Below are 27,973 nucleotides of genomic sequence, written 5' to 3' on the forward strand. Positions count from 1 at the left end.
GTTCTCTAACATCGAACAATTCTGCAAAGGCACCCCCAGTGCAGAATCACAATTATTGTGTGGCATGTGGATTTTACAGCACAACACAACAGGCTTCTCCCTGCCTGATAAGCTTCTGGTTAACATCCGCATTGTATCTCAGCCAGTGAATGCGACTGCATCTGTGCCCTAATGTTTTCAGTACAACTACAGTACTTGAAAAATGTTGCCAATATAATGATCTCAGCATGTTCCTCATAGTTCGAGACGTGTCAATTCAACATTTATTCCAAGGGGAAAAAAACATTGGCCTGTTTAGAAGCAGAGCAGAGTTATGCTATCCTAGCAGATGGTATTAATTAGAATTTAAGTAAAGTGCTGTGTATTATCATATAAAGATTAAACTTCGTAGCATCGGCAAAGATTCGCGCAGGTCGACATTATAGCATTGTGAAATATACCTGTAACATTGTTCATAAAACAAAACAAATAAATACGACTTGTTTGTAAATACCGTAATTCAAATAAATATACAAAAGACAACACACGTCACCGTTTGCTATTCCAAGAAACTATCCCTAAAACTACTGTCGATGTACTGTGCAAACTAAAACAGCACCTCGGCTTCGGGGCAGTCCTGTTACAGCTGCTATTTGGGGACCTGGGTTTTCAGACGTGCCGCCGTTATTGTTCTTGACTGTTTTTGTTTCAGATTAAATGCATGAAAACAATTTTAGTGCTCAATACGTGGTTAGGAGATGTTCTGTTTCTTGTGCAGAAAATGTAAACGTGCAAACCTGCATGGCTTGCTCTTCCACGTTACCGTATTTGCTTGCTCTTCGGTACCCTGAATTAACATACTGTATCCTTTGTGAATGGACATGTACAGTAGCAGCTTATGTAAATGCATTAATTTCATTAGAACTAGTTCTTCCCTCAATGGACAGAAAAAACAAATTAAAAACAAAAATAATATTTCAATTTTCGGTTTTGAAAACTCACAAAGAACAGCTTACATCCTGAAGTTAGGTTTCCAAGTGTTAAAGTTCAAATTTAAATCTCTTAACATGTGCTATAAGAATTAAAACCTACTTTATTCACAGGCTCACGGGATTTACACATTGCTGTTCTGAATGATTAAATTTAAATTTAATGCAAAAACTTTAACCTTAGTTAAGAAACCATAAGCCAGCAATTTCTAGTCTAAAATTGAAAAAACACAAAACGTGTTGCGCCTTGTATAGAGATTTTATGTCTTCAACACGAGAGAGTTAAATTTAGGGGAGGTGTTTCCATACGTGGCAGCGAAGAAGTCGGTACGAATCAGAAACAGCACTGGGGAAGTCATATTGTGTAAGGTTTGTATGGCACTAAAGTCTTGTAAGCTGATTTACAGAGGAAGGGAAGGTAAGCTTAAAATTTTAACCTTATCTCCTCCGATATTCCCGCGAAGCATACTTGAAGATCGTATGCTTAATCAGTTTTACTACAGGCAAAACGCTTGCAAAAAGAGAATGCAAGCGGGTGGTTTTGCAACTTAGTTTGTTAGTTTTCAACATTTATTGCAATAATTTTGAGATATTTAATGTCTTCTCCAATTATTTGTAATGTCTCAGCGTTATAGTGAACTCGAACTGTTACATGAACATAAGGTTATGTTCATGTTGTACTGACGCAATATTATTCAGTTAGAACTTGGGAAAAGCCAGGAAAGCTGCTAAAAGACGCCTGTGAACGAACATGCGTTACTTTGGTAGGCTACACGAATAGTTGCAAGTTATAATGTCTGTCTTCAAAACTGAGCTTGTTTTGTTTCGAAACTAACATTAAAAAATGTTAGCTTCAATATATGAGGATCTCGCGAGCTCTGTTTCCCTATATTCAAATAGACTCCACTTTTTCTCTAGTCGGAATGTGTCCAGTCTGTGAACATAACAGTGCTGTATTTCTAGAACCATCCCGGCTGGCGTGGACATAGCTCAGACTGAAATCATGTAACACAGTGCGAATGTACAGTATGCATCCTGGATCCCCATCAGCTGGCGAGAATGATTCAGGTCTAAGGCATGTCTCCTTCCTTCTGTCGGGGGATTTCGTGCACAGCTGTTTTTATTATTGGTCAAGATGTTACAGAAGAAGACTGATTAGCACATGGAGGAGACAGAGAACTGTACACCGTCATTTTTGTACATAGTTTTTGTAGCTCTATCTTCAAGTGTTACAAAATAAGCATAATTACAATTTTCAAACATAAAATGAGAAATGCGCAGGTTCTTGCAGTGAATTAATATGTTGAAGGCAATGACTGATGAGCAAGGTGACAGCGTGTCACCAACGGCAACAGGATTTATCTGAACTACATTTACAGTGTATCTCAGCCTGGAGGTAGAAGCATATCTGAGTGAAACAAGCAACAGGTCCTGTTTTGTTTTACTATGGGCGTTTGAGCTGCAGGAATGTGAAAACTGCGAATTATTCATAAATTACGTTATATCTGGGAGTCGGGGGAGAACGGTGGAAGGGATTTCGCAGCTGTTCTTCACCGGACTTTTAATAACAGCTGCGTTGTGTTTTCTGTGACTGTGGTGGTGGGGATTACAGCGGTGTTCAACTTTTTTGGCAGAAGAAAGCCTTGTTTAGAAGCCCCTCTCGGTAAGAATGTCAAATTTAAAACATAAAATCAAACCGTGCATATAATTGAAGGAATCATTAATGCTATTACATGATACAATATCAGCAGAATTGCAGGTTAAAACGTTCATTAAGCATAGTTAGAGGATACCCTATATAACAGTAAATCAGACTTTATGCTTGGAGTGATATAATCCATTTGTTTCTAGAAATCCCCTGGACAGTCTCAGAGGCCCCTAGGGGTTCCCGGACGCTAATGGAGAATAGTGTGGTTCAGATTGCTCTTAGTCCTCAAAGAAAGTCACTGTGAGATTGCCGAGTGCATATCGGAAGCCAGCATCCAATGAAATGCAAGGGTGGAGTGTTTAGAACTTTGTGCAGAAACGTGTGATCGCATAAGTAAATGGGGGAAGACGAAAATACATAATCTATAAGTCCGGTCTACACTTGAATTACTGTCATTTTACATGCTGTGTGTTTTCGTCACCATACACAAGGCAACATGTGAATATATAATTCGAGGGAACCTTCCAATAGCTTGGGATTCAGTGCTCAGTGGTGAATAATGAGTTGTACTGAATTTGCAGTACATCAAAATTGTTTTACGCCTTCAGTACTTTGTTGTAAAAAGTATTAAAAGTATTGTATTTAAAGAGCAATTAAGTCAGTCTGCTGATTGCACAGATGTAACTTGTTTTATATTGTCAGTGATCCGTGAGGACGAGCACTTTATTTTTATTTCTGAACACATTGTTTCTGTGTACCATTGACACAACAAAGGTTTAGAGGTTAAACGCCATCAGATTTGTTTCAAGATAGTTACATACTGTATGAAAACATCTGCACGGCTTTTAGTTTGTGTATGTATTTATAGGATAACGGTTCGAAGTCCAGAATATTCGAGAAGGAAAAGTAATAATAAAAAACTTTATTTTATTTAGCGCCTTTAAAGGTGACTTCTCAAAGCCCTTTACAGGATGACAATAACAATAAATAAGAAGACTACAACAATAAATAAGAAGATTTCACAAGATAGGACACAATTATAATTACAGCAATACAACAAAAACAATAGCGGAGACCGTGGAAGGTGGTATTAAGAAGAACAGAGGGGTGAAGAATGGAACCAGTTAAGTAAAGGCTTTTCTGAAGAAGAAGGTTTTGAGTCTGGATTTGAAGGAGTTTAGAGAAGGTGACTCTCTGATATCCTTGGGCAAAGAGTTCCAGACCTTGGGGGCATAGCAGGAGAAGGCCCTGTCGCCCATACAATGTAGACGGGCATTGGGGACAGTAAGGAGGGCAGAATTTGAAGAGCGGAGGTTGCAAGGTGGGGAGTAGGGCAATAAAAGTTCAGACAGGTATTGAGGTGCCAAGCCATGTAAAGCCTTATAGGTGAGCATGAGGATTTTAAAGTCTACGCGGAATTTGACCGGAAGCCAGTGCAAGGACTCCAGGATAGGAGTAATGTGAACACTTGAACTAGACCTGGTCAGGATTCTGGCTGCTGAATTTTGGACATACTGCAGCTTGTTCAGAGTAGATTTAGATACCCCAGGGAGTAGAGCATTGCAGTAGTCAATTCGAGAGAATACAAATATGTTGATCAGCTTTTCAGCCACAGTTAATGATAGCATAGGGCGTAGTCTTTCTATTATTTCTAAGGTGAAAAAAAGATGTTTTGACCGTACGCTGTACATGTAGGTCGAATGTTAAGCCAGAATCTAATATAACCCTAAGGTTTTTCAATTTTGATTGAAGCTCAAGTACAGAGCCATCTACAGACAGGGTTACAGGACTGGCTTTACGAAGTTGATGGGGGTTACCAATAAGCATGACTTCAGTCTTGTCACAATTAAGATGAAGGAAGTTTTGAGTCATCCAATTTTTTATGTCAGAGATGCAATTAGATAGAATAGAGACAGCCACATCAGTGTCGAGTTTGGTATGGATGTGTATTTGAGTAACGTCAGCGTAAAAAAGAAAGCTGAGGCCATGTGATCTTAAAAGCTGACCAAGTGGGAACATGTAAATGCTGAAGAGCAAGGGGCCCAGTATTGAGCCCTGGGGGGCACCAGACTTGACAAGACCAATTTCAGACCTGTACCCATTAAGAGAGACAAAGTGACTGCGATCAGTGAGGTAAGACTTAAACCATTTGAGGGCAGAGTCAGAGACTCCAAACACAGTCTTGAGACAAGAAAGTAAGATGTTATGGTCAACAGTGTCAAGGGCAGCACTGAGATCAAGAAGGATGAGTATGGAAAGAGAACCAGAATCAGAAGCTATTAGGAGATCGTTGGTGACTTTGACTAGGGTGGTTTCTGTGCTGTGAACTTGGCGGAAGCCAGATTAGAGGTGTTCGAAAAGGTTGTTTGTCATGAGGTCGTTATGTAACTGAAGTGTGACAGCATGTTCTAGAATTTTAGAGAGAAAGGGTAAGTTGGAGATGGGGCGAAAGTTGTTAAGATTGTCGAGAGCCATGTTAGGCTTCTTTGGCACGGGGGTAATAGCAGTAGTTTTGAGGACCGTTGGTACAATGCCGGTGCTCAACGATTCATGTATTATTTTGAGGACAATGGGACAGAGAGAAGAGAAACAGGACTGGAATAAAGTGGTGGGAATGGGATCTAAAATAGATGTGGTGGTAAAAGTACATTCTTCTGATTCATTGTAAAGAGTTACATTGAATTTACATAGGATTTTTTAAAATGAAATTTTAACTTTATCACTGTAATATTTTAATACAGAGTGTGGCATGATGCGTGTCTGATCATTAAAGATTGGCGTTTAAATTGAGTGAGTGCGTTAACTGCATTTTTGGTAGACAGTTTAATTATATTTTAAATAGGACGTAAATCCCTGCGATTTTATTTGCATCCTCTAGAAAATAAAACAAACTGTCTAGTTGTGTGGAGAGTGATAACAGCAATTTCGTGTTTTTTACATGATTTCCATGGCATATTTTCTGGCTGTTTAATTTATCCGACATTTTGTTTGCACTGGTTAGGAAATAAAAAATAATAAGTAAACTGAGAGTAGGACCAGTGGTCATTGAAGGCAAAGCAGCAAATATAAGATGTACGCCTTGTTTTTATAAAATCAAATCTGTTTTACTGTTTAAAATGTATTTTTCCCCCCAAATATTTGAAATTATGAAGGGAAATCTGAATGACTGGATACAATATTAAATTTAATCTTAAAATACATCTTTCAATTTCACAACACTCACTTATAATTACTACTTATAAGTATAAAAGTATTAAGCATATTTCTTGTACACTGGTGAATTGGGTATGGCACTGCAGCTCAGAAAGTTGTTGCTGAAAAATCCATCAGTTTTGTTTCTCTGTTTTGCATTGGTTATCTACACGAAATATAAGAAATTTACATTGGAAATGCCTTTACATTCCTGGACTAAAGAAGTTTGCTAGAAGCCATTCTTATCTAAGATATTTAGTTGGATGCCTGTTACCATTTTGTAACCTGGTCTTGTTAGTTTCCTGAAGTTAAGCAAGGCTGGGAGTGGTTAGTCTAAAGAAAAAACAGCTTGCTGTTCTTACTGTTGCTGGTGGACCAGTAGGTGACACTGTTCTCTCTTGATTGGAATCTTTGAACTTATTACCCATTAATGTTGACTGGAGACTCTGTACTCTAGAGATACTGATTTTGTGATGACACTGTAGTGGCCATGGTCTTCACTACATGGCCATTAAAGATACTTTGGTTCAACCATATGGGCAAACAACTGTTATCCTTATCTGCAGGGCATATGTTCCTGAAATTTCTGCAGATAAACAAAAATGCCTATACAAGGAAAAGCTCTCTGTCCTATAACATGTACTTTATATACTGTGGGTCTAACTAATACATTGTGGCCATCTAAATTAAAGTTGCCAAATACAAAAAGATTATGACAGAAAATAAATACAATACTGCAAAGTTTTCTTTTTTAAAAAATGGCACTATAAAAAAAAACAAAACACAAACCTTGATTTTGTCATTGATATTGAGTGTAGCAGTCTTCAAGAAAATGTGAGGAAGTAGGAGAGATAGGATACGTGGGAGGGTAATGTGGAGGAAAATGATTGTGTTAAGATTGTTTTGAACCACAATGCAGTCTGAGAGGCATCAAGTCCCTGAGAAGATTTGAGATGTTTTTAGAATGCATCTCAAGCTACACAATGGATGGAGAGACCATAGATAACCATGGGGAGCAAGGCAATTGTACTTTTTAACAGATCAGGATGTTAACCTCAATATGGTAATTTAATTCCACTTCAGGCTTATACAATGTTGCTGAGTATTCTTCCTTAATTCAGCTGGTGAAACTAATTTTCACATCGCCACACGAATGCACTGTTGTGTAGTGGCATAGCTGGAGAATTATTGTTACTGTGCATTACACGGTTTGACACTGCACATGGTGGATGAAGTCAGTCCCTTCCTATATCGTAAAGCACTCTGGCATCCTTTAAGATGAAAAATGCAAGGAATTGTCTGTATACACACTGCTTCTTTCAAAGCCAATTTTTGCCTTTTAATCTGGTGACGCAAAAATAAACCTGTGGTTGTGGAATGATTGTGCAGAGCTCAGGAAATCATACCTTCATTTGTGAATGGGTTGTTCATTATTCAGTCCCACTCTGAGCAGGAAGAATTTACACATTCCTTAGTAGTGGTGGTTGCTGCCAACGAGAGCATAATAATATCTTTGTTTAAGACCAGAGTTCCACCTTTATTGATGTTTGTTTCTGCCTTTTAATTTTTAAAAAATTTATTTCCCTTTGGAATTATCTTTTTTTCAGCCAGTTCTTTTTATTTCTATTAGCAAACACAGAGAACGCTTTCTCTCTGGCATGTTTTGTCTTGCTGGAATCCACGTTGTGTTTCTTAGCCAACGTACGAACAAGCCAGGGACCTAGGGGTTTGAATGATATTTATGAGCAGTTTGGAGGCCAAACATTTACCTTCTTAAATTATTTCTGTTTATTGCCCACACCCTCAACAAATAACAAAATGAAGTAAGTGTAATCATAGCAGGATAGTGTAGCTCCTAGTATAGAAGTAGTATGTAGCTCCTATTCTATTTATTGTTTCTCAGCTGTTGATTCAAAATCACAAAATGTCCCAGCTGAATCAATAATGTTTTGCTGGGATCAAATTAAATCAAACTGTAATGTGAACTAAAGAGCTATTTAAATAATTGAGATAATTCATGATGTTTATGTTTTACCTTTCTCAGTACAAAAAAAACTGAGATTTTAATCAGGTCTTTTCATAATTGGATTTGTCTGTTATGTTTTTGTGTTATTGAATGTACAGTGTGTGTATAAGCTTGTTTGAAGTAGTTTGGTGCTGTTCTTTTTTTCCCAGTCCTAAAAAATAAAACACAATGATAACTGCTACTTTTTGAGTGCTATTAATGTTGATGTCATTGAGGTGAAGCCTTCCTTCTCTATTTAAGGAGATTTTTTTTCATTTGCAGCTTTCACATAAACCACTGTCTTGAATTCCTTTGATTATTATTTAGAAACAAGTGGTTAGAGGAAGTCCATACCTACTATGTATGCACTGTAATATTGTTACTGTTGTGTTAGTAAGAGAAAAAAATGCTAATTTAGCTTGTGTTCGGTAATTATGAGCTGAACTATCTTTTAATTTAATGCAAGGAAAACATTCCTTTTTAAAAATGGAGGGGAGGTTGGCTTAATCTTCCCCAGAGTTACATATAATTAGAACTTTACTGTACACATTATTTGTTCCAACAGGAAATTCTGTTAGTAAAGAATTCAAATAAACTGTAGATTATGAATCTCAAGTAGATCCATATGGTGTATCTCTCCTATCTGATCCTCTGATTAAGCATTTTTGGTTGATGCCATTTCATCCATAATAGACTATAGGATAAGCATATCATTTGCCAGCAACAATATCGCCCTCCAGCTGACAACTCACAATCCACTGAAGTAAGCAGGTGTGAACCTGGTCAGTACCTGGATGGGAAACCTCCTGGGAAAAACTAAGGTTTCTACTAGAAGTGGTGTTAGTAGGGACAGTAGGGAGCGCTCACCCTGTGGTCTGTGTGGGTCCTACAGTAATGCCCCAGTAGACTGACAGAGACACTATTCTGTAAAAAGGTGCTGTCCTTAGGATGACATGTAAAACCGAGGTCCTGACTCTCTGTGGTCATTAAAAATCCCAGGATGTTTCTCTGAAAACAGTAGGGATGTTACCCTGGCATCCTGGCCAAATTGCCCATTGACCTTTACCAATCATGGCCTCCTAATAATCCCTATTTATGAACTGACATCATCTGTGCTCTTCTCCCCCACTGATAACTGATGTGTGTACACTATGGCTGCCGTCACACCATCCAGGTGGGCCTGCACATTGGTGGTGGTGGAGGGGAGTCCCCATTACCTGTAAAGTGCTTTGAGTGGAGTCTAGAAAAGCGCTATATAAGTGTAAGGAATTATTATTATTATTGAGTTGCTGTTCACAGCTTTCCGTGTTACATTTAATCAAACAATCTGGGAGCAGCTTTCTAGATTTCATCCATTAATGCCAACTTTTTTTTCTAATTTAATATTTTGCCATCTTTTGTAGTCTTTATACCTGCTATTGTAGCTCCTGATCTGTGGCTTATGTTTTCCAGAAAGGAAAGCTGATTTGATTTCTGCTGCAGTTCTTTTCTTTCGGGTTTAACCTAGAACAACCAACTCTGAAGCTGGTTTGGCAGAATATGGCTGATGACATCGGCAACAGTGTTTTTTCATTAGGTATCCAACACGAATTTCCATGGAGACAGAGGTTATAGAGCCAAAACCTAGATGTAGTTCATATGGCAGGCAGATCATGACTTTCCAGGCTGCCATATACTTGAATAGCAGGAAATTATGAGCAGGCAGCAGTTGTTTAAAGGCCAGCTCTTTGAGGAGTTCAGATCTAAGCCATGAAAAATCAGTTTATGATTCACTGTGGCAGATGCTAACTTAAGCAAATCCAGAATATTCACATATATTTACTCTGGGGGAAACGAGCCTTTACTATTCATGCATAAAACCTCCATAATGAGATTTTGGGTATTTGGCATCTGGATTTTGGAAGCCTTTTTTTCCCCTATCCTAGGACCTGTTCACATAGAAGGTCAAGGTAAAAAAAGGTATTTCAAAATGAAAGAGACTATCAGAAAAATGTAATTATGCATTGAATCTAGCTAGCAAAATAAATATTGGGTTGAAGAAAGGAACTGAGTTTATTTGATTATTGCAGTATGAACACAAGAGTGTAAACAGTTTGCACATTGAGGAAAAAAAAACAACTTAAAATTTCACTTGAATACTGTATGATTTTTTTCCTCCTGTTAAGGTATGGTGTATACAAAGCAATGATATGTGATTCCAAGATGCAGTACCCAAAAGAATTTAGCTTGAAAATAAGAGGAAATTTATTTTGGGAGGAGCTGAGTGCACGTCATGATTTTCCTGCTCCTAACTTTGATACTAGGCAAGAAAAAGGAAATAGTTTTTAAGCCTGTTTATACTTTCCCTCCTTTTGTACCTTATTTATTTAAGCAGAGACCTATGAAAACCATCAATGGAAACCAATTTTCCTTAAATTAAAATACTATTACTTGACTATTGTTTGCAATGGTCTTCATAAATACAATCGATGTATACCACTTATTCATGCAAATGCTCTGATATAATTTTTGCTTGTACGGGGCTTACTTTTTCACACAAGACTCATTGTGGCAAAGTAAAATTTGTTTGTCACGTTACGTTAGATTTATTTACTGTTAGCACTTGGTGAGGACAAGGTGAAGTCCAGATATATCTTAATATGTAAAACCATAGAATCTTAAGACTGTACTTTCTTTTTCACATCACTATTAAGATTAACATTAAGAGTAATTTGAGTTTATTCAAATTCAGCGTTTTTTTCCCCCCATTTTTTTTCTTGATACGTTATGTATAGAGCACTCTTAAGTGCTCTGCATTTCAGAATGTAAAATAATGTAATTAATGGAGTATTTGGGCTTTCCTTAGGTTCTGCTACCAGAGAGAAAATGAAGCGCTGGATGTTGTGTCTCACTGTATTTTGCTGCTACAGCTGGTGGGCTGAGGCCGAGATATTCACTTCAATTGGTAAGTGTTCACTTTATCACAATTTCTATAAAATGTTACAGGGAGCTAAACATCATATTTAAGAAAATGGGTTCTCCTCTTTCATGTACAATTTCAAATATAAGACAATGAGTTGTTTTTTGGAAGAATGTGTGCTCTAAATATCAATTAATTAAGAATTTATGCTTCTGTAAGCATTTAGACAGTATGTTAAGCAGGCCACTCTGTTTTAATAACTATTTTACTGAAAATGTTTTTGGCATAAAATAGGATTTCTGATTCAACTTCAGTTCAAACAAAAACACTTTTTTTCTTTAAAATGTCAGAGGTGAGTAGTACTCTATAAAAAGAAAAGAGACTGGAAAAATTATTTACTGAGAGTCTGGGAATGCTAAGCACTCTGAAATTTTACCATACAACAGATAATATTTATACGTCGGTTAGAAACTTACAAAATGCACACCAATGAAAGATCATTTTGCTCTAAAATAGCATTTGGCCAAGCTGTCACCTTCATTCCTTTATTTCAGTCCTATAACTTTTGTGATGTTGAGGACAAGTAAGCACAAAACAGTCAACCATAATTGCAAGGTTCTCAAATAAAAAACAAATAAAATGCTAAAATTAAGAGGTAGCACCAGCCCTAAAATTCAAAGGAGACATCTTATTTTTACTCTGGTTTCCATTTTGTTTTCCATCTCTATAATTTATTAGTTGAAGGCTGACGTGAAAGCAGATGTTCCTTTTTTTTTCTAAACTTTTTTTTCTAAAGTTTTCTAAACTTTGGAGGATAAAGCATTGGAACGGTATAGTCATTCTACAAGTTGTTCTTTTTTTTTCCTCATATTCATGTTCACAGATGTCATATATTGTCTGAACAAGCTGAATTCTGGCTCCTATCATTTGTTTTCCTTGGATTCGTGCAGAGCTGGATTAAAAGTGAACAAAACAGTTTGGTGAGATTAGCATAACATTAAATAGAAGTACCAGTTGGGAGAGATTTCTTAGTTAAAATCTTTTGCCAAATGCACTCATGTTTTGTTAGATGGAGATGATACACAGCCCTTTTATCACCAAGCCTCATAACTTTTTGTAAAAATAATCAAAGCTCATCTGTCCATAATGTTCGTACTTTTAAAAATCACTGAAGAACTCACAGGCCCTAGGTGTGGTATTAAAAATCCTACATCAAAATGCAGGATGTTTCAATGTTTCAGAGATTTACTTTTGCTGTTGCTCTGAAAGATGCTGAATTTTCCTTTGTGGTTAATTTCAAGGATACCGCATGCTTATGAGCAATAATGTTTTATGTTTTTTTATCTTACTTTTAGGTCAAATGACAGACTTGATTTTCACAGAACAGCAACTTGTCCAGTCTCTCAAAGAGTATATTCAAGCAGAGGAGTCCAAGTTAGCTGCAATAAAAAGGTATTGTCAGTAATTTGCAGAAACGCCAAGTGTATCAAGATTTTGGGAACGTGATTTGAGTTCCATCTCAACCTTCTTAAATATAGTCCACTGTCTTTCTCAGAAATCTTAGCATTTTCTTAAAACTCTAATGCTTTCTTTCATTACTCTGTCACCAACAACACATTTTCAGTGTTGTTTATTTTAACAGAGTATGAGTGACCAAGCAATTTTTCATGGAAGAATAAAGACTGAAGGAACTGAGCTTTTTAATCAAACTTTTAAATGAAGAAGGCTGCACGGGGGCCTTATATAAGTATTCAAAATCCTCAAATGTACTGGCAAATCCAACCCAGCTGATTTCTTCAGAATGGATAGTGAAACAACTATATGGAAGGAATGAGGCACTGCTTTACCCAAAGGGTTGTGGGAGTGTGGTGCAAGTAATTTTGATGAAGGTGATAGCCTGCCTTCTTTCAGGAAACAGCTGGATGAGACTCTTGGATCAATTAACGGCTGTGAAAGGGCTAGGTTATCCAAATGGCCTCCTCATTTGTACATATTTTGTTATAAACTTTTTAGAATTTTATTTTTTGCTAGTGCTAAACTAAAACCCTTCGGGGTATTGTGTGAGTGATTAAGGGTGGCGTGATTTGTAAGTGTGAAGCTGGTTGGTGAATACTGTCAAATGGAAGGAAGGTGCTGATTACCAAAAAGCTCTTTGGCATCACAGTTTTCTTTTTTTGTTGTAGCTGGGCCAACAGATTAGACGCACTGACCCGTACCTCCACTGCAGACCCAGAGGGGTACCTGGCCCACCCAGTCAATGCTTACAAGTTAATGAAGAGGCTGAACACTGAGTGGTCAGAACTGGAGAACATGGTGTTACAGGATCCAGCCGATGGTAGGGGGAGGAAAATGCAGGCTCAGCTGCAGTGGTCAAGAAGTTTGTTTGGATGTGTTTGAGATTGCTAGCACTGTTGTCATAAGATCACAGAAGGATTTGGTGGTCATAGCCCAGGCCGACATCTTTGACTAAAACCAAAGATATTTCATTGGTGCCCGGAGCTTTGTATGCAATCCGCCTGACCTGAATTTGCTGATTTGCTGTGGGAACTTAAGGATTTCCTTTGCTCTCCCCTCTGGCCCTCAAAATGTCTGGTAGTCTGTGCCCTGAAGAGTTTTCATATGCTGCACCCTTGGGGTAACCTGGGGTATACTCACAAATTAATTCAATTAATTTCTCTTTCATACCTGTACATGGCTATGTGTTCGATGCGTGTCCTGGCAAGCAAATCTCTAAAAAAATTAAAATTCCTCAGCAAATGCATGGAGGGAGATGTCCTCTTGCTGAAAGAATAATAGTAGTCATAATAATTCCTTACATTTATATAGTGTAATAAGAAGATCTAGAATTTAATGTTTCTTGGCAAAGAAAATGTTATTTTTCTCTCCTCACGTACCCAGCTTATCGTGATTGGGTTTAAAAAAATCAAAATTCAGCTTTAATTTGATGTATGTTTAACCTCAGTTCTCGCGTTATGACGTGGAAGCAAGCTGTGAATTTGTGGTATTGCTGAGAATGGGAGTTGAAAGGCACCCCATCTGGTTGTGGGCTGTTTTCTAGGGCCAGTTGCCTAAATCCAATCCAAAGTCTTTTCATCTGCCACAGCTGTTCTCCTCACACTGCAAATGTCGCACTTCTCTTGGTCTATTGTGTAGCACAGCCTCTTGGCTGTGAGGTGTTACAAACCTCACTTTCATCCTCATTGGGGAGAAATGTCTGAATGCCGCCCATCTAATAAGACAGTTTCATTTGTCATTAAGAGCCAAACTGGATAGCTAGAGCGAGAAATATTATTTTTGGATGCAAAAAGCTTTTGCCAGTTTGCCCTTAAAGCGAATCTGTGTTCGTTTTTTGTTTTTCATAAAAATGATGTACAGCTGATTAGAAGAAATAAATAAGTGTGTGTTCAGGAAAGAAGGATGTACAAGTATAAATGTGTGCCTGAATTAAAGGCGAGGCTTAAAGCATGCTGATCAGCTTTTCTCTTTTAGTTTTACTTCAGGAAAGGAACATAGCTGGCAGGTGAAGTCATGTGGCATGCTGGGTCATATGGATATTTTGTTAGGGCAGGTTTCATTTTTTTTAATCTAACTTCATTTGAGAGCTAATGTGTTTAAAAAGTATGTCAATGTGATTTAGCAAGTGAGTAGTTTATCAAAGAAATCATGTTGTAAAGATTAAAGGAAGTATTAAGGCAGAAGGGGCTGGAAAATTTAAACCTGATTATATACATACATGAGTAACTTATTTTTTTTTACATTTTTTTTGCTTCTGAGCTTATTTTCTTGTATTTCCTGATTTGTGAAGGTTTCATATCCAATATCTCGGTTCATCGGCAGTACTTCCCAGATGAGGAGGATGAGAAAGGAGCAGCCAAAGCACTGATGCGGCTGCAGGACACTTATAAACTGGACCCGGAGAGTATCTCCAAAGGAAGACTTCCAGGTACCCAGCAGGGAATGCTGCGAGCTGAACCAGCCCACTTTGATCATGTGACTGTGAAGTAGGAGAGACTCGGGTTTCTTGGACATTTAGGATTTAAGCAAGTTTGAGGTTAATAATAATAATTACTTACATTTATATAGCACTTTTCTGGACACTCAACTCAAAGCACTTTACAGGTAATGGGGACTCCCCTCCACCACCACCAATGTGCAGCATCCACCTGAATGATGCGACGGCAGCCATAGTGCGCCAGAACACTCACCACACACCAGCTATCAGTGGGGAGGAGAGCAGAGTAATGAAGCCAATTCATAGATGGGGATTATTAGGAGGCCATGATTGGTAAGGGCCAATGGGAAATTTGGCCAGGATGCCGGGGTTAAACCCCTACTCTTTAGGAGAAATGCCCTGGGATTTTTAATGACCACAGAGAGTCAGGACCTCGGTTTTACGTCTCATCCGAAGGACGGCTTCTGTTTACAGTATAGTACAGTATACTGGGGCATTAGGACCCACATGGACCGCAGGGTGAGCGCCCCCTGCTGGTCCCACTAACACCTCTTCCAGCAGCAACCTTAGATTTTCCCAGGAGGTCTCCCATCCAGGTACTGACCAGGCTCACACCTGCTTATCTTCAGTGGGTTGCCAGTTGTGAGTTGCAGGGTGATATGGCTGCTAAGGTTAAGGATTAAGATCATCTTTTGTCCATCAACTAAGTTTTTGCCATACGCTTCAATTTTAATCTTGTAAACCTTGTAATCTGTGTTAAAGGAAAGTGGTTCATATGCTGGAAAATAACACGTCTGTCTCATTTATTTCCAGTCACTTTGTTTTGCAACCATGGTGATGCAGCGAACAAGTCCAAACAAATTAGTGAATTGGCAAATGCATAGCTTTCTTAGTATAGCTGGGTTTTATCTTCTGAACTGGTCTTATTTATAAAGTGTTGATCCACTGCAGTCTTCCCGACAGGTTATTTATGTGCCCCCTTCTTAAACTGGGTTGATGTGCCTTCAGCGTTTCTGTTTCTGAGAGATTTGTCTCTCAAGCTGCCAAGTTGTCTCTCTAAGAAGAAGCTGAATTAGAATTATCATACTGTATTTGGTTAGGTGAAATCTGAAAGCCTATGACTTAACAAACAAAATATGTTTGGACACAGTTGATAACTTTGTGCGACTTTTTGCTAAAATAATTATGGTTACTATTCTGCAAGCCATAGATATTCAGAAAGTCAGATGTAGAAAGGAAACGGAAATACACAAACCTATTTAGTAGAAGCTTTGTGTTTTGTATTTGAAGAAAAAAAACTATAAGTGTTGGTATGACCCTTAGAAAAGACATGCATGAAGCTAATGAGTGTGTGCATCGCTAGGTGTGAAGTTCAATGCAGTCCTGACTGTGGATGACTGTTACGACATGGGGAAGACAGCCTACAATGAAGGAGATTACTACCACACAGTGCTGTGGATGCAGCAGGCTCTTAAGCAGCTGGACGAGGGGGAAGAGGCTGTCGTTACAAAGTCGGATGTTTTTGACTACCTCAGCTATTCCGTGTATCAGATGGGAGACATTCCTCGGGCCATAGAGCTGACCAGACGTCTGGTTGTTGCAGGTGAGTTGCTGTCCACTGTCATTCTCCCAGCTCACTCTGTGTCTGGACTGATGTCTTTCAGCGTTCTTAAGTGGTAAACTGAATTTGAATGCTGGTCTCCAATTCATAAATCATAAGTTCAGAATTTCCCACCTGCAATAAAATCAGCTGTACAAAGAATCATTTCTCTAAAGATTAAATAGTTGGCATCCTCTTTAATAGTTACGTATGATATGGCGTATAAAGACCTTATCAGAACTAATAATTTTAAAAATAACTCCACTTAGTATCGCCCAAAATAATAAAAACAGATAAAGATGCACCAAAACAAAATTTATTATTTCATTATATTGTATTTATTAGTATTTTAGTAGTAATGCCTTTGTAATAATGTCTTATTTTAGTTATAATTTCTAAATTCAGGACAAGGTGAGATTTTCTTTGCTGACAATATACATTTTACAGTGACACAGTTAATTTTCACATCATGTGATGTTATATCTTCTTTGTATTCATCCTATTGATTATCTGCTGCCCCACCCATCCCTGAAATATTGAAATCCTGAAATATTGTCTACAGAGCATTAACACTTAACATGTTACCTAATGCAGATGTAATGAACTTACTTATTTTAGCATTGAAATAATCCTACCCAAATATAAATATTATATGGTCGGCTGAATACAAAAAAGCTTTTTGGATAACGGCAAGAAGACATTTCCAGTCTAGTTATTAAATGTTTTTTTAAGGTTCAAGGCACAAGGCTGTAAAATACTGCACAACAAAGACATGTAGTAAACACAAGAGGGCAGTATAGCATAAAACAAACAATTCTCTGCTGTGCACAGTGGAGATTCTTGAAAGCTTCTCAGCTATATGATAGAGCCTGTTCTTTTTCTAAATTAGTCTGTTTTGATATGCCACAGTTCTTAAGTATAAACATTTAAAAACAGATTTTTTGAAGTGGTATTTAGCTTATTTTGTGATTAGGTCCATGCCAAAATATTAAGAATATGTCGGCTCGTAAAGCTCTTTTGGAAAGCCAACGAAGCTTTTGTTTTCTGGAATTAGCAGGGTTTTCATTTTGAGTAATTTCAAGAAATTCTGCTTGCTCCGTGTGTCATGGCAACAGATCCAAACCATCAGCGAGCGGGAGGGAATCTGCGGTACTTTGAGAAGCTGTATGCCAAAGAAATGCGAGAGCGCGAGAAGACCGAGCAGCCTCCGGCCACAGAAACACCCATTGAACTGGGGACCTATGACAGGCCCCCCGACTACCTGCCGGAGAGAGAAACATATGAGGCCTTGTGCCGAGGAGAGGGAGTGAAAATGGTAAGAGCTAAGGAGATTTCGTTTCGAGGGCCACTCTTGGAAATGACCGTAGTTACCATATTTATAAATCAATTAACAACAAGGGGATTTGTTCTCAAAGCTCTCTGTTTTACAAAGTAAAAGTGTGATTCATTCAGGCAACAAACAGTCCAAAGACAATAGTCTACAGATACAGGTAGCATTCTGGATCCATTAGGATCAAGATAAAAAAGTTTTTTTTTTTTCAATTGGGAAATAGATTTCCAACTTTCTTTCTGGGCTTCTTTTATCAATGTTTTTAGTGGTTCTTTTGCTCTGTGTTGTTCTGAGCAGAACCTATCCAAAGCATTTTGCAAAATACCTAAGCAGCTGATGAGATTATCAAATACAATACAATGAAAACATTGCTGACATACTCTAATTCTGTTGAAAATATTAGTGCTTGGGGCTACATGACCTTTTGTTTTTAAGATATTTTTCATATCTCCATCTAAATGCTTAATTGGAAATTTTTTGCATTTTGGTTTTAAAAAGATAGTTTATAAAATACATTAGATTCCAGGAAGACTCTGGAGCTTGATAATAATATACTATATTTGGTTAGACTACGTTCAGCTATGGTAGGGGGACTAAAGAAACTGGCAGGCAGAAACACCTCACTCCTCCTAGGATTTGATTTCATGAGTGATTGTAGATGATTTTGAAGTGGTGGTACAGGTCAGTGGAAGTATGTACTAGCCAGTGCGACCCCATGGAAGCATGGGGTGTCTTAACCCTGCTTACAATGTAATTGAGCTTTTGTCAGACCAATGGAGCAATTTTGACCGTGTAGTTTCATTATTTGTCCGTAGAAGACGAACGTGCCCATCCAATATATTATTACAGACAATTCAGAGACAGAGCAGGCTCTTCTGTCGCTACCAAGATGGCAACAGAAGCCCCAGGCTGCTGCTTGCCCCGGTGAAGGAGGAAGATGAGTGGGACAGTCCTCACATTGTCCGCTACCTTGATGTCCTGTCAGATGTAGAGATTGAGAAAATAAAAGAGCTTGCCAAGCCAAGAGTAAGTCTTGTTACGATCTTTTAAATTTAATGTACTAGTCCAAGTATGATTTTCCTTCTTTCTACCTACTGTACCTACTTTCATTATAAAATACATAATACAGAAAATGTGAATGGTTGACTCCACATCAGCATTTCATTTTGTTTTATAAAGCTGGCAAGAGCCACTGTCAGGGACCCAAAGTCTGGAGTTTTGACTGTGGCCAATTACCGAGTATCAAAAAGGTGAGTATATCAGATACTGAACAGGTCTAGCTTTCTGAGTTTCAGTTTTCAGCTTGGTATTTGTGCTTTGTTTGCTTATATCCAAGTTAATGTACTTTAAAGCTGTCTGCAAGAAATAATTTTCCAAAAGTACTTCAGTACTGTTCTTTGTGTGCCGAGAATGAGCTTACTCCATGTTTTTTTTAGAATTACCAGCAGTTAAAGAAATATCCTTGATTTCTGCTGCAGAGTGCCTAAAACTTTCTTTGGTTGCCCATCTGTTTTGGGGAACCAGACTATTTTTTATTTGCTTACATTGGGATTAACCATAGCATAGTACATATACTTTAAAACGTAAAAAGAAGGAAAAACCAAAGCTTCAGTATTTCAAAATATGATTTTAACATGTATAATATCAAAGCATATTCCACACTTTTTTTAGTGTCAAACAGTGAGGTGGAGAATGTCAGCCACAGTAGAGGTTTCTGGGTAGTTCATATTGCCTCTTGTCTTTTCAGTGCCTGGCTAGAGGGGGAGGATGACCCTGTTATTGCCCGTGTCAACCAGAGGATAGAGGACATTACTGGACTGACTGTAGAAACAGCAGAACTACTGCAGGTGCTTTCTTTTTGTCTCCATATAAAGTCCTTCAAATATGCACATACCCACAGGCACTTCATTTTTGTGGCATTGCAAGATGTGATGTATTTCGGAAGAATTAGTAAAGCCACCTGGTGTAGTGGTACTCTGATTTCTAAAAGAGCTGCCTTGTGTGGTTTATTTCTAAAGCTGCTCTATGTATTTGGTGTCACACAAAGGCATTATTCTCCTCACAGTCACATTTAGAATAAAGCAAGAGAAGAGAGGATATTCATGGTGTAGGGGTTTTGTGCATTTACTGGGACAGTTATTAATTGTAGCAGTAAGTCACAAAATGATTCTTTGATGGCTATTAGAAAACCGACCTTGCGGGATAACTCGGCACGCACACACACGGATACTAATATGTGAAAATACATTTATTAATACATAAAATGTGCATAAACATAACAGATCTTAAGAGTGAGGGTTAGCAGAATACAAAAGGTATATATTCAATAAAGAAGAGTTAAAAATACCAAGAGGGATATACATTCAGTATACCATTCATTTTTACTGTTTGGTAAATGAACTTTGATTACAACTTCTACACTAGATACTCGAAGCGAGTACGTCACTCATAGGAATTAAATTTACATCAACTGGGGTTGAGGTAACAATTGCATTCTCGAGCTATAATGCAGAATGTTGAATACTCAACCAATCTGTGTGGATTCAGATCTCCCACAGACACAAGGGAACAGCGACAGGCTGTTGCTGCGTCCAATCGTCGTCCTCTGGCCTGTTGCCAGGCAGTCCTGGTTCGGCCTGAGGTGTGGGAGAAGGAGGGAGAGATTCCTGCTGCGATGCACTGGCAGTGGGCTCTCTGAAGACCGGCTAGTTAGTCCTGGCTGAACTAGCGAGAGTTTGTGCACATGGAAAATGACTGCGGGTCCAAGCAAGTCACACTCTTTAGATGGGAAGAAGACCAGTTCGTTCCCAATGTAGCGCTAGTCCTGAATACTGATATTCAGCTGTTGACAGTTCCGACCGTAGTTCACTTGTTGATCAGGCAAGCGTTCGCGGTGGGTACCGGTGGTTCACGAGGCTTGCTACTGGGCTAACCTCAGGCGGATCCTTTGGTTACGCGCGGGCGACCTCCGTTCTCGACTCTTAGAACATAGTTAAGTGCTGGCATTCGAACACACTAGCCGTTACGTGATTGTCCAAGATGAGTCTGAGGATGTCTTGGAGGAGCCACTTTCTGGGCCCTGTGCTGCATGTTTTATGTGGAGGAACTACGGTCGTTCATTGGTTGAATGTTCCGTGGGCATTCGAGACCCACGTGGCGTTACCCTGCCCTACCAGTTACTGATTGGCTGATCGAGGTGGAGGATGAGTAACCATGCTCTCTGACATTAGGGTTGTAAGCCACCTTGGATGCGATTCTCCCTTGGAATCTCCCAGACAGTAAGGTGCCAGAGATGACCATTTTTTAGGGTGGCTGGTGAATCTCAGCCTTGGAAACTGTTCCTTATCAGGAAACTCTATCAGCAAGAAAAACGCCTTAAATGTGAACCAAATGGAATGGCCTTTTTATATCCAGTACCACTGAGATGAGGGAGAGAGGGACTGGCAAGGGGAGCAGCAAACTTAATCCCTGTATTTTTAATAAGCTTTGGCGCTACAATGGGTTGCAGAAAATTCAATACTGGTCTAGAGGGTATGTGACTTTGTCCATGTTCCCATCAGTCTTGACAAGATTTCAAGTCCCTGTTGATGACCAACAGAACTATTTTTCATATTTAACAATTACTATGCTACAGCAATGATGTGCAAGGTCTACATATATTTGTAAGGTACTGTGTAGTTCCTAATTAGGGTACTTTTTTCATGATCTGTACTTAAGTTATATGTGCACACTTATGAATTTTATAAATGTTTACTAAACCTTTATAACCTTAATGTCTAACATTAGTCTTTTAACATTTTTTAATAAACGTTGAACATAGCACATAGAATATTAAGAGTTTTTCACTTGTAGATATGTACATACACATTGCACCTTATGTAATCTGAATGTTAGGATTTAATTCATTTTTATATAAAACTTTAAGGCTTTGGAGAATGTTATGTTTCTGTAGATACATAGTAGTTTCCTAACCTAGCATTTTCAGTAGTAATTATCTGTGGACACTTAATTACCATTGATTAGAACTTTGATTGGTAGTTAACTGACAGTTTTATGTAAAGTCTGATGCAGTTTATTTTTATACTGTTATTTTTTGTTTTGAAACAGGTTGCAAACTATGGGGTTGGAGGGCAGTATGAGCCTCATTATGACTTCTCAAGGGTAAGATTAATCAATTGGCTTATATTTTCTAACAAGCTGCCAGTCAAGAAAGCTTTTTTTTTTACAAACGTGCTAAACAGCACATCCACAATACAATTGGATTTTTCACACTTTGTCTGACCAAGAATCTAAGACTGATATTGCTGTAATACACACAGGCATCTTTTGTCTAAATTGTGTATTTAAATGGAAATGTATGCCTATAACTGTTATATGAGAACTACAATTTATTGATTCAAAATACATTAAATACATTTTAAATTCCAAATGATAGTTGAGATGGTCTTTCTGTGACCAGAATACCTTCTTTTTTTAGTATCTTATTTGAAACTTCTTTGTTTTCTAAAAAACTCGTACAGTACAGTACCTTCCAAAAATATTGGGACAAAAACCCATGCATTTCCCTGTTGTATACACAAGAAAATTATATTCACATAGTCAGAGTTCAGAAGGTCACCTTTTATTTTGAGGATATATTTTGCGAACACAACTAATCATTTTCAGCAAGCATATGTTCTGTTAAGTCCCCCCAAATCTAGGTGACCAGAAGTATTGGAAACCTTAAAGCAAATTAAAGACGTGGAAAAAATCAGTATTTCATTGCAAATCCCTTGCTTGCAATAACTGCATCAAGCCTCTGTCCCATTGACATCACCAGACTTTGTTTCTTCATTTGAGATGCTTTGCCAGGCTTTAACTGCAGTCCGTTTACAGTAAGTTGTTGCTTGTTGGTTGGGCTTCTGCCTTCAGTCTCCTTTTGAACAAATGAAATGCATTTTCAATTGGATTCAGATCTGGTGATTGACTTGGCCAATTTAAAATGTTCCACTTCAGTTAAGTCATCAGTAAAGACCATTGATCCTGTTATGGAAGTATCCATACATGCCCAAGTGATGATATCCCATCATGATTTATTTTGTACGCTCATGATCATTGGCGTTTCCTGTTTTTCTCCACGCTTTAGCCTTTCCATCACTGTCCATAAAACTCCCGTGGCTCATCTCGATATTTTTTTGCAAATTCTAATTGAGTTCTTCCGATCTTGCTGCTGATGAGGGGCTTACCCCTTGTACTACAGCCTCTGAATTTTTCTTGGTGAAGTCTTCTGCAGACTGTGATACTCGAGATTTCCACTCCCACACTCTGGAGATTACTTTTGATTTCACTGACAGTAATTTGGGGGGTTTTCTTTACACTTTCAAATATTTTTCTGTCAACCACTGCATTTTTCTTTTTGGAACGCCCTGTTTTTGACTCCTCCAGTTGTTCTTAAAAAAAAGTAAACATTCCAGATTGTTGATTTTGCAATGCCAAAAGTCTTACCAATTTCTCTAATGGTCATTTCCTTTCCTCTCATTTTGAAAATGGCCTTCTTTTTTGTTATAGTGAGTTCTTTGGTCTTCGTGTGTGTTTTTGCTGACTAATTCAAATGAAAGACTTTAAAAGCAATTTCAAAAGACCTCAACCATGCCTAGACCTTCACAGCTCTTTTCTGTGTGTGAAACGTATGTAACGTGTAACATCTGTGCAATTAGAAACACCTGTAAACCCATTTGTTCCAATACTTATGCTCATCTAAAATGTGGGGGTTGATAAAAAAAGTAGTTGTTTTATAACGGTAAAACATTTATGCATAAACATTTCCGTGCTTAAAAGGGGATATTCTCTGCTTTTGTCTTGTATCCATCTGGTGATTTGAAATCCAAATTTCCTGAGCATTTAACTATAATAGGCTGATTTTAACTCTTGTTCCAGTTCTTTTGGAGGGCACTGTAACTAGTTGACTGTAATACCAAGTATTTAAGTGGGGGAGTCAAGTTTTCTGTGTGAACACCATAGTAGGGTACAAAATGAATTATCAAGTAAATTGTCTACAAATATGTTTCAGTCTGTAGAGTCACACATCTCTGAACTGTCTAAAACAGCCTTTCTGTTTTGCTTGCCCTGCTCGGTTTGAGTAGTCGGTTGTTTTAATGAAACTTCACTTGACTTGGATGTTTAAATCTTTATAGTTAATACTTTTATTTCATTTTTTATCCTCACTTCACAACATAATTAATTAAAACTATATTATTGTCCACTGGAGTATACAGTAACTGTTTAGTACTTTGTAAATACTGGACACAAAATCTGGCACTCCAGAGTTAGGAACAAGAAGTTTCCAAATGAGAGGAAGCTCATCCAGGTTTGTTTGGTTTTTAGTTTCTCATCGGATCTTATCCAGGTATATCTTGTCATTGAATCCCATCCCATTTGCTTGGTAATTTATTCCAAGATTCCAACAACCCTTTGTGTAAAGGGTTAGGCATCAGTGTTATATTTATTAATCTTGTTGGCCACTTCTAAAGGAAAGCTAATAGATTTTGCATCTGCTACACTAATTAGATGATTGATAGTCAGACAACATAGTAGTTAATTGGCCCATCTGTCACAAAATGTTAGTTCCCAGAAAGTCTTTAACATGCATTAAAATTGAGATAAAGTGTTGGTATTTTGATACAAATTTCATTAGCAAGATCACCATCTTGGGGTTTTTTTAATAATAATTATTAATATATGCAGAATTAGAATGTTATATATACAGTATGACACAGGAAGGTCCCCTGGTTTTAATGCTGCTGTCGTCATTTTCTGTTGAATCATGAAATTTTCAAATCTGATTCATCTTAAACTGAACAGACTTTATTTTCCTGTTTTTCAAGAAGTGTGTACTGTAATCTTATCAATTAGAGGAAACCTTTTAACTTTTTACCGCATCCCTTTTACATTAGTAATTAAAGTAAACCCCTTTGCATGCAGATCACAATTGCAAATTTAATAAAATCTGAGTAATGAAAATTATAACTGACAGCCATACGGTTACATTTTCTTGTTAAAACATTTTGATCGTTTTTTGTTCAGGCAACTGGGCACTGGAAGAGATTTGTATATGTATATATTACACCAAGCATGCATAGATACTGGATAGATGGATTGCTGTTATCCCTTTCCATCTCTGTATCTTCATTGTAGTTTGTATTTTTTATGTTTATACACTTGCATTCAAATATTTCATCTTGCATGAGTATCACCCTCTTCGTTATATGATTTTGATTTTAACAATACAAGCTTGACATTTACCTTTATTTAGCTTTTAATGAAGGTTGCAATTAACTGAAAATGAAAAATTGCAGACTCAGCAGCTGAAGGGTTTGTCCTTGAAGAAGAAAAGATCTGAACTTTTGGTTTTTTCCCCAGGCCACAGTGTAGTCAGACAGAGTTGAAAGAAGCTGGCGGAGATTGGTACTGCTGACACTTCTGCACAGGGATGTCTATCCCCTTTATTCATTTTCTAACCAAACTTTCCGAGCCGTGTCTTGCTGTGCAAACTATTTAGATCTGGCTTAATGTTGTGAACATCTGTTGCAGCGACCTTTTGACAGCAATCTCAAGAAAGATGGCAATAGACTTGCAACCTATCTGAATTATGTAAGTACCTGTGTGTGCTCCCTGGCACTTCCCTAGCTGTCTGTGAATTTACTCTGAAATTTTATCTTTGTAGAAAGATGAACCTGATGCTTTCAAATCATTAGGCACTGGAAATCGTGTGGCTACTTTTTTAAATTATGTAAGTATGGTATATCTGGTGTGAATTTAGTTTACGGAAATTTACCCTTAGTTTTAGATGGTGTAGTTGCTCAGCCCTGCAATCTAGACGTCTCCATTCAATATTGCACCTGAACTGACTGAACATTGCCACCATTTGAGAAAATACAATACTATTTCCCATCATGCCACAAAAATGGTACCATTGGCTTGTGCAGTTGAACAAATCTAATTTAAAACTGCTTGGTGAAAGACCTATTCTGAGTATTTGTGTCAGTCAATTTTGGTACACTTTTGAAGAGATTCCATTGTAGTTTAATATCCTGCTTGTAATATAACCAACTGCAAAACTATGATAGTTTTAAAAACAGGAAACAAATTCCAGTTCTCCATGTTTTGAATTGAGACAAGATCAACTTCTAATCTGTATTCGCATAAGCAAATGTGACTTCAAAAATTTCACACCAGATTCTTAAGATGCTGAAAAATTTAAAGCTGACTTTTTAGTATATCGCAGTGTTCGGTACACAAACATTAGTGAATATCTTTATTCTTAAAGAGAACTGAAATAAATTTTATGGCTTTTGTCCACTGAATTTACTGTTTTTAAACTGCTGCTGATTACTCATGCAAGCTTATTGCAGTCATGTTAATGCTTTTACGTTTTTTGCTTTGCTTCATGCTCTGTGTGTTGACTGTGCTTTATGAAAAGCAGATGTTTTGCTTTCTGTCTCAATTTTTATGTGTAATTTTAAAGAGTCCACAATGAACAGTCCACAGAAAAGTCTTATTTAAAAGCACTGTGTGTAAAGTTCTAATGACAAAAATGATGAACAGGCATTTTGTGCCTTTAAACATAAGTGGGAAAGGGGAAGGACTTAACCCATCTTATATTTGCTTTTTTATTCTTTTTGTAAAGAATGGCAAATGTTGTTACATGCAAAGTTAATTTTTGCATTAGCATTCAAGATGAACCTTATCTCCTTAACTCAGTGGAACAACTCTCCCCTGCTACCTCTGAACTGTTTGTACAATGTGATTAAAGAAATACTAAGAAAAGCTTATTCAGCCCCATCAAATGCATTTTTAAAATAAATGTTTTACACTTTTAGAAACTTAACAGTTTTCATTTGTCTGTGCGCTTGCGAGCAGAGAAGTGTTCATGTTATGGCTCTTTACCTGTAACAGATGAGTGATGTAGAAGCTGGGGGAGCTACAGTATTTCCAGATTTTGGTGCAGCAATCTGGCCCAGAAAGGTGAGTGTCAGTGCTGATACACTGTCCTTTTAAAATAACATTAACTTAACCATTCCAGGATACAAATCATATTTTCTGTCTTCTACAGTAAATTCCAGTTATGAATATAGATTTCAGTGATTCATGCACAGCTTCAGAGGAAGGTTTACAAAATTCACTCATTTTGAAACTCATTTTGAAACTGTGCCACATTGATAATTTCTAAACTTTGCAAGAGTAATTTTCAACAAGCCATGACTATTATGCAAGGTTTTCCTGAAGCGTTCCATTAACCTATGAAATCTAGACCACAAATTCTGTTGGTAAACATAAGATTTTATGATGTGATTAAGAAATATTTCAAGAGGGATGGGATCTGGGGGTAAATGAAGGTGTGCACAGCCTTGTCATATTTTCATGTTCTCCTCAGGGCACTGCGGTGTTCTGGTATAACCTTTTCAGAAGTGGAGAGGGAGACTACAGGACAAGACATGCAGCCTGTCCGGTATTAGTAGGAAGTAAATGGGGTATGTGGCAAGAAGAATTTCCTCTTTTTTGGTACAGTGCAACTTTTTTCTATATGATTTTGTACTCTAGGTCAATGGCTTCCTTCATTGGTCAATTGTGGATCCTTTTTTTCTAGTTGAGTTCTTAATAACTCAGTAATTAATAATAATAACTCTTAACTTAATAATTAGTCTGTTTGACTTTAATTACCTGCTCTGACATGTTGTTTCTGAGTTAACTTCTTATGGACAATTTTGGGGGATAGCAAGCTTATTTTTGGAGGACAGTAAGCTGACCTTTTTTGGTTGAGTGTAAAGTAGGAGCATGAAGGGTTTAATTTTAAAAAATGCAAAGTGTGTCATTGGTGACAAGGTTAGGTTTCTGTAAACTCCTGTTGTTTTATGTTTACAGTATCAAACAAATGGATCCATGAGAGAGGCCAAGAGTTCCGAAGACCTTGTGGGCTAACAGAAGTCGACTAAATTCTCCAGATTTTGTTTTCGAACTCTTAGGTACTTATTCAACTTTGGTTGTGGTCACAGCACCAAGGATCCCATCTGTACACATCGAAAAGGACAGCAGTGTTAAATTGCCAAAACCTGATGGAATTAAGAGATCTCATGTGTGATGTGTCTGGTATCGCATTCTTTCACTAAAGAAACCAAAAAAGCCCATTTTGTAAATGTACTCTTCTTCACAGGTGCCTTTATCTGTTTTTTTAGACTGTTATTTAAAAGAAAAATACCTTTTTATGTTTTTAACATTAAATGATTGATTGCAACTCATGACTGATTTATTTGATTGGGATACTTTTCTCACAGTAAATACCTAATTTATTTTCTTTATAACTACAAAGTTCTGCCATTGTCAGCTTCTGTTCAGAGCTTTTA

The 27,973-nt window shown here is 37.6% G+C and overlaps 1 protein-coding gene across 2 annotated transcripts; it reads left to right on the plus strand.

The window, feature by feature from the left end:
- The first annotated feature begins 1,272 nt into the window (after window positions 1-1,272).
- On the plus strand, window positions 1,273-27,868 carry p4ha2 (procollagen-proline, 2-oxoglutarate 4-dioxygenase (proline 4-hydroxylase), alpha polypeptide 2). Of its 2 annotated transcripts, none has more exons than XM_069195946.1 (15): window positions 1,273-1,386; window positions 10,659-10,757; window positions 12,068-12,164; window positions 12,896-13,047; window positions 14,518-14,655; window positions 16,028-16,267; window positions 17,380-17,579; window positions 18,444-18,620; window positions 18,774-18,844; window positions 19,342-19,441; window positions 21,702-21,755; window positions 25,164-25,223; window positions 26,529-26,597; window positions 27,007-27,103; window positions 27,495-27,868. In XM_069195946.1, exons 1-15 carry the CDS (start codon window positions 1,344-1,346, stop codon window positions 27,563-27,565), a joined length of 1,668 nt encoding a protein of 555 aa, XP_069052047.1. In that variant the 5' UTR covers window positions 1,273-1,343; the 3' UTR covers window positions 27,566-27,868. The 2 variants fall into 2 exon arrangements, with proteins under 2 accessions (XP_069052047.1, XP_069052046.1); XM_069195945.1 differs by lacking the exon at window positions 25,164-25,223 and adding an exon at window positions 25,297-25,362.
- Window positions 27,869-27,973: the final 105 nt, after the last annotated feature.

Source organism: Lepisosteus oculatus, chromosome 11 (genome assembly GCF_040954835.1).
Source record: "Lepisosteus oculatus isolate fLepOcu1 chromosome 11, fLepOcu1.hap2, whole genome shotgun sequence".
NCBI lineage: Eukaryota > Metazoa > Chordata > Actinopteri > Semionotiformes > Lepisosteidae > Lepisosteus > Lepisosteus oculatus.

What these genes read in the sequence shown, in the direction of transcription:
- p4ha2 (XM_069195945.1), top strand. Translation starts at nt 1,344, where the DNA reads ATGGCACTAAAGTCTTGTAAGCTGATTTACAGAGGAAGGGAAG. An exon ending in CTCCAAAGGAAGACTTCCAG is followed by an intron (nt 14,656 to 16,027) that starts GTACCCAGCAGG and finishes GTGCATCGCTAG; the next exon opens with GTGTGAAGTTCAATGCAGTC. An exon ending in AATTACCGAGTATCAAAAAG is followed by an intron (nt 18,845 to 19,341) that starts GTGAGTATATCA and finishes TTGTCTTTTCAG; the next exon opens with TGCCTGGCTAGAGGGGGAGG.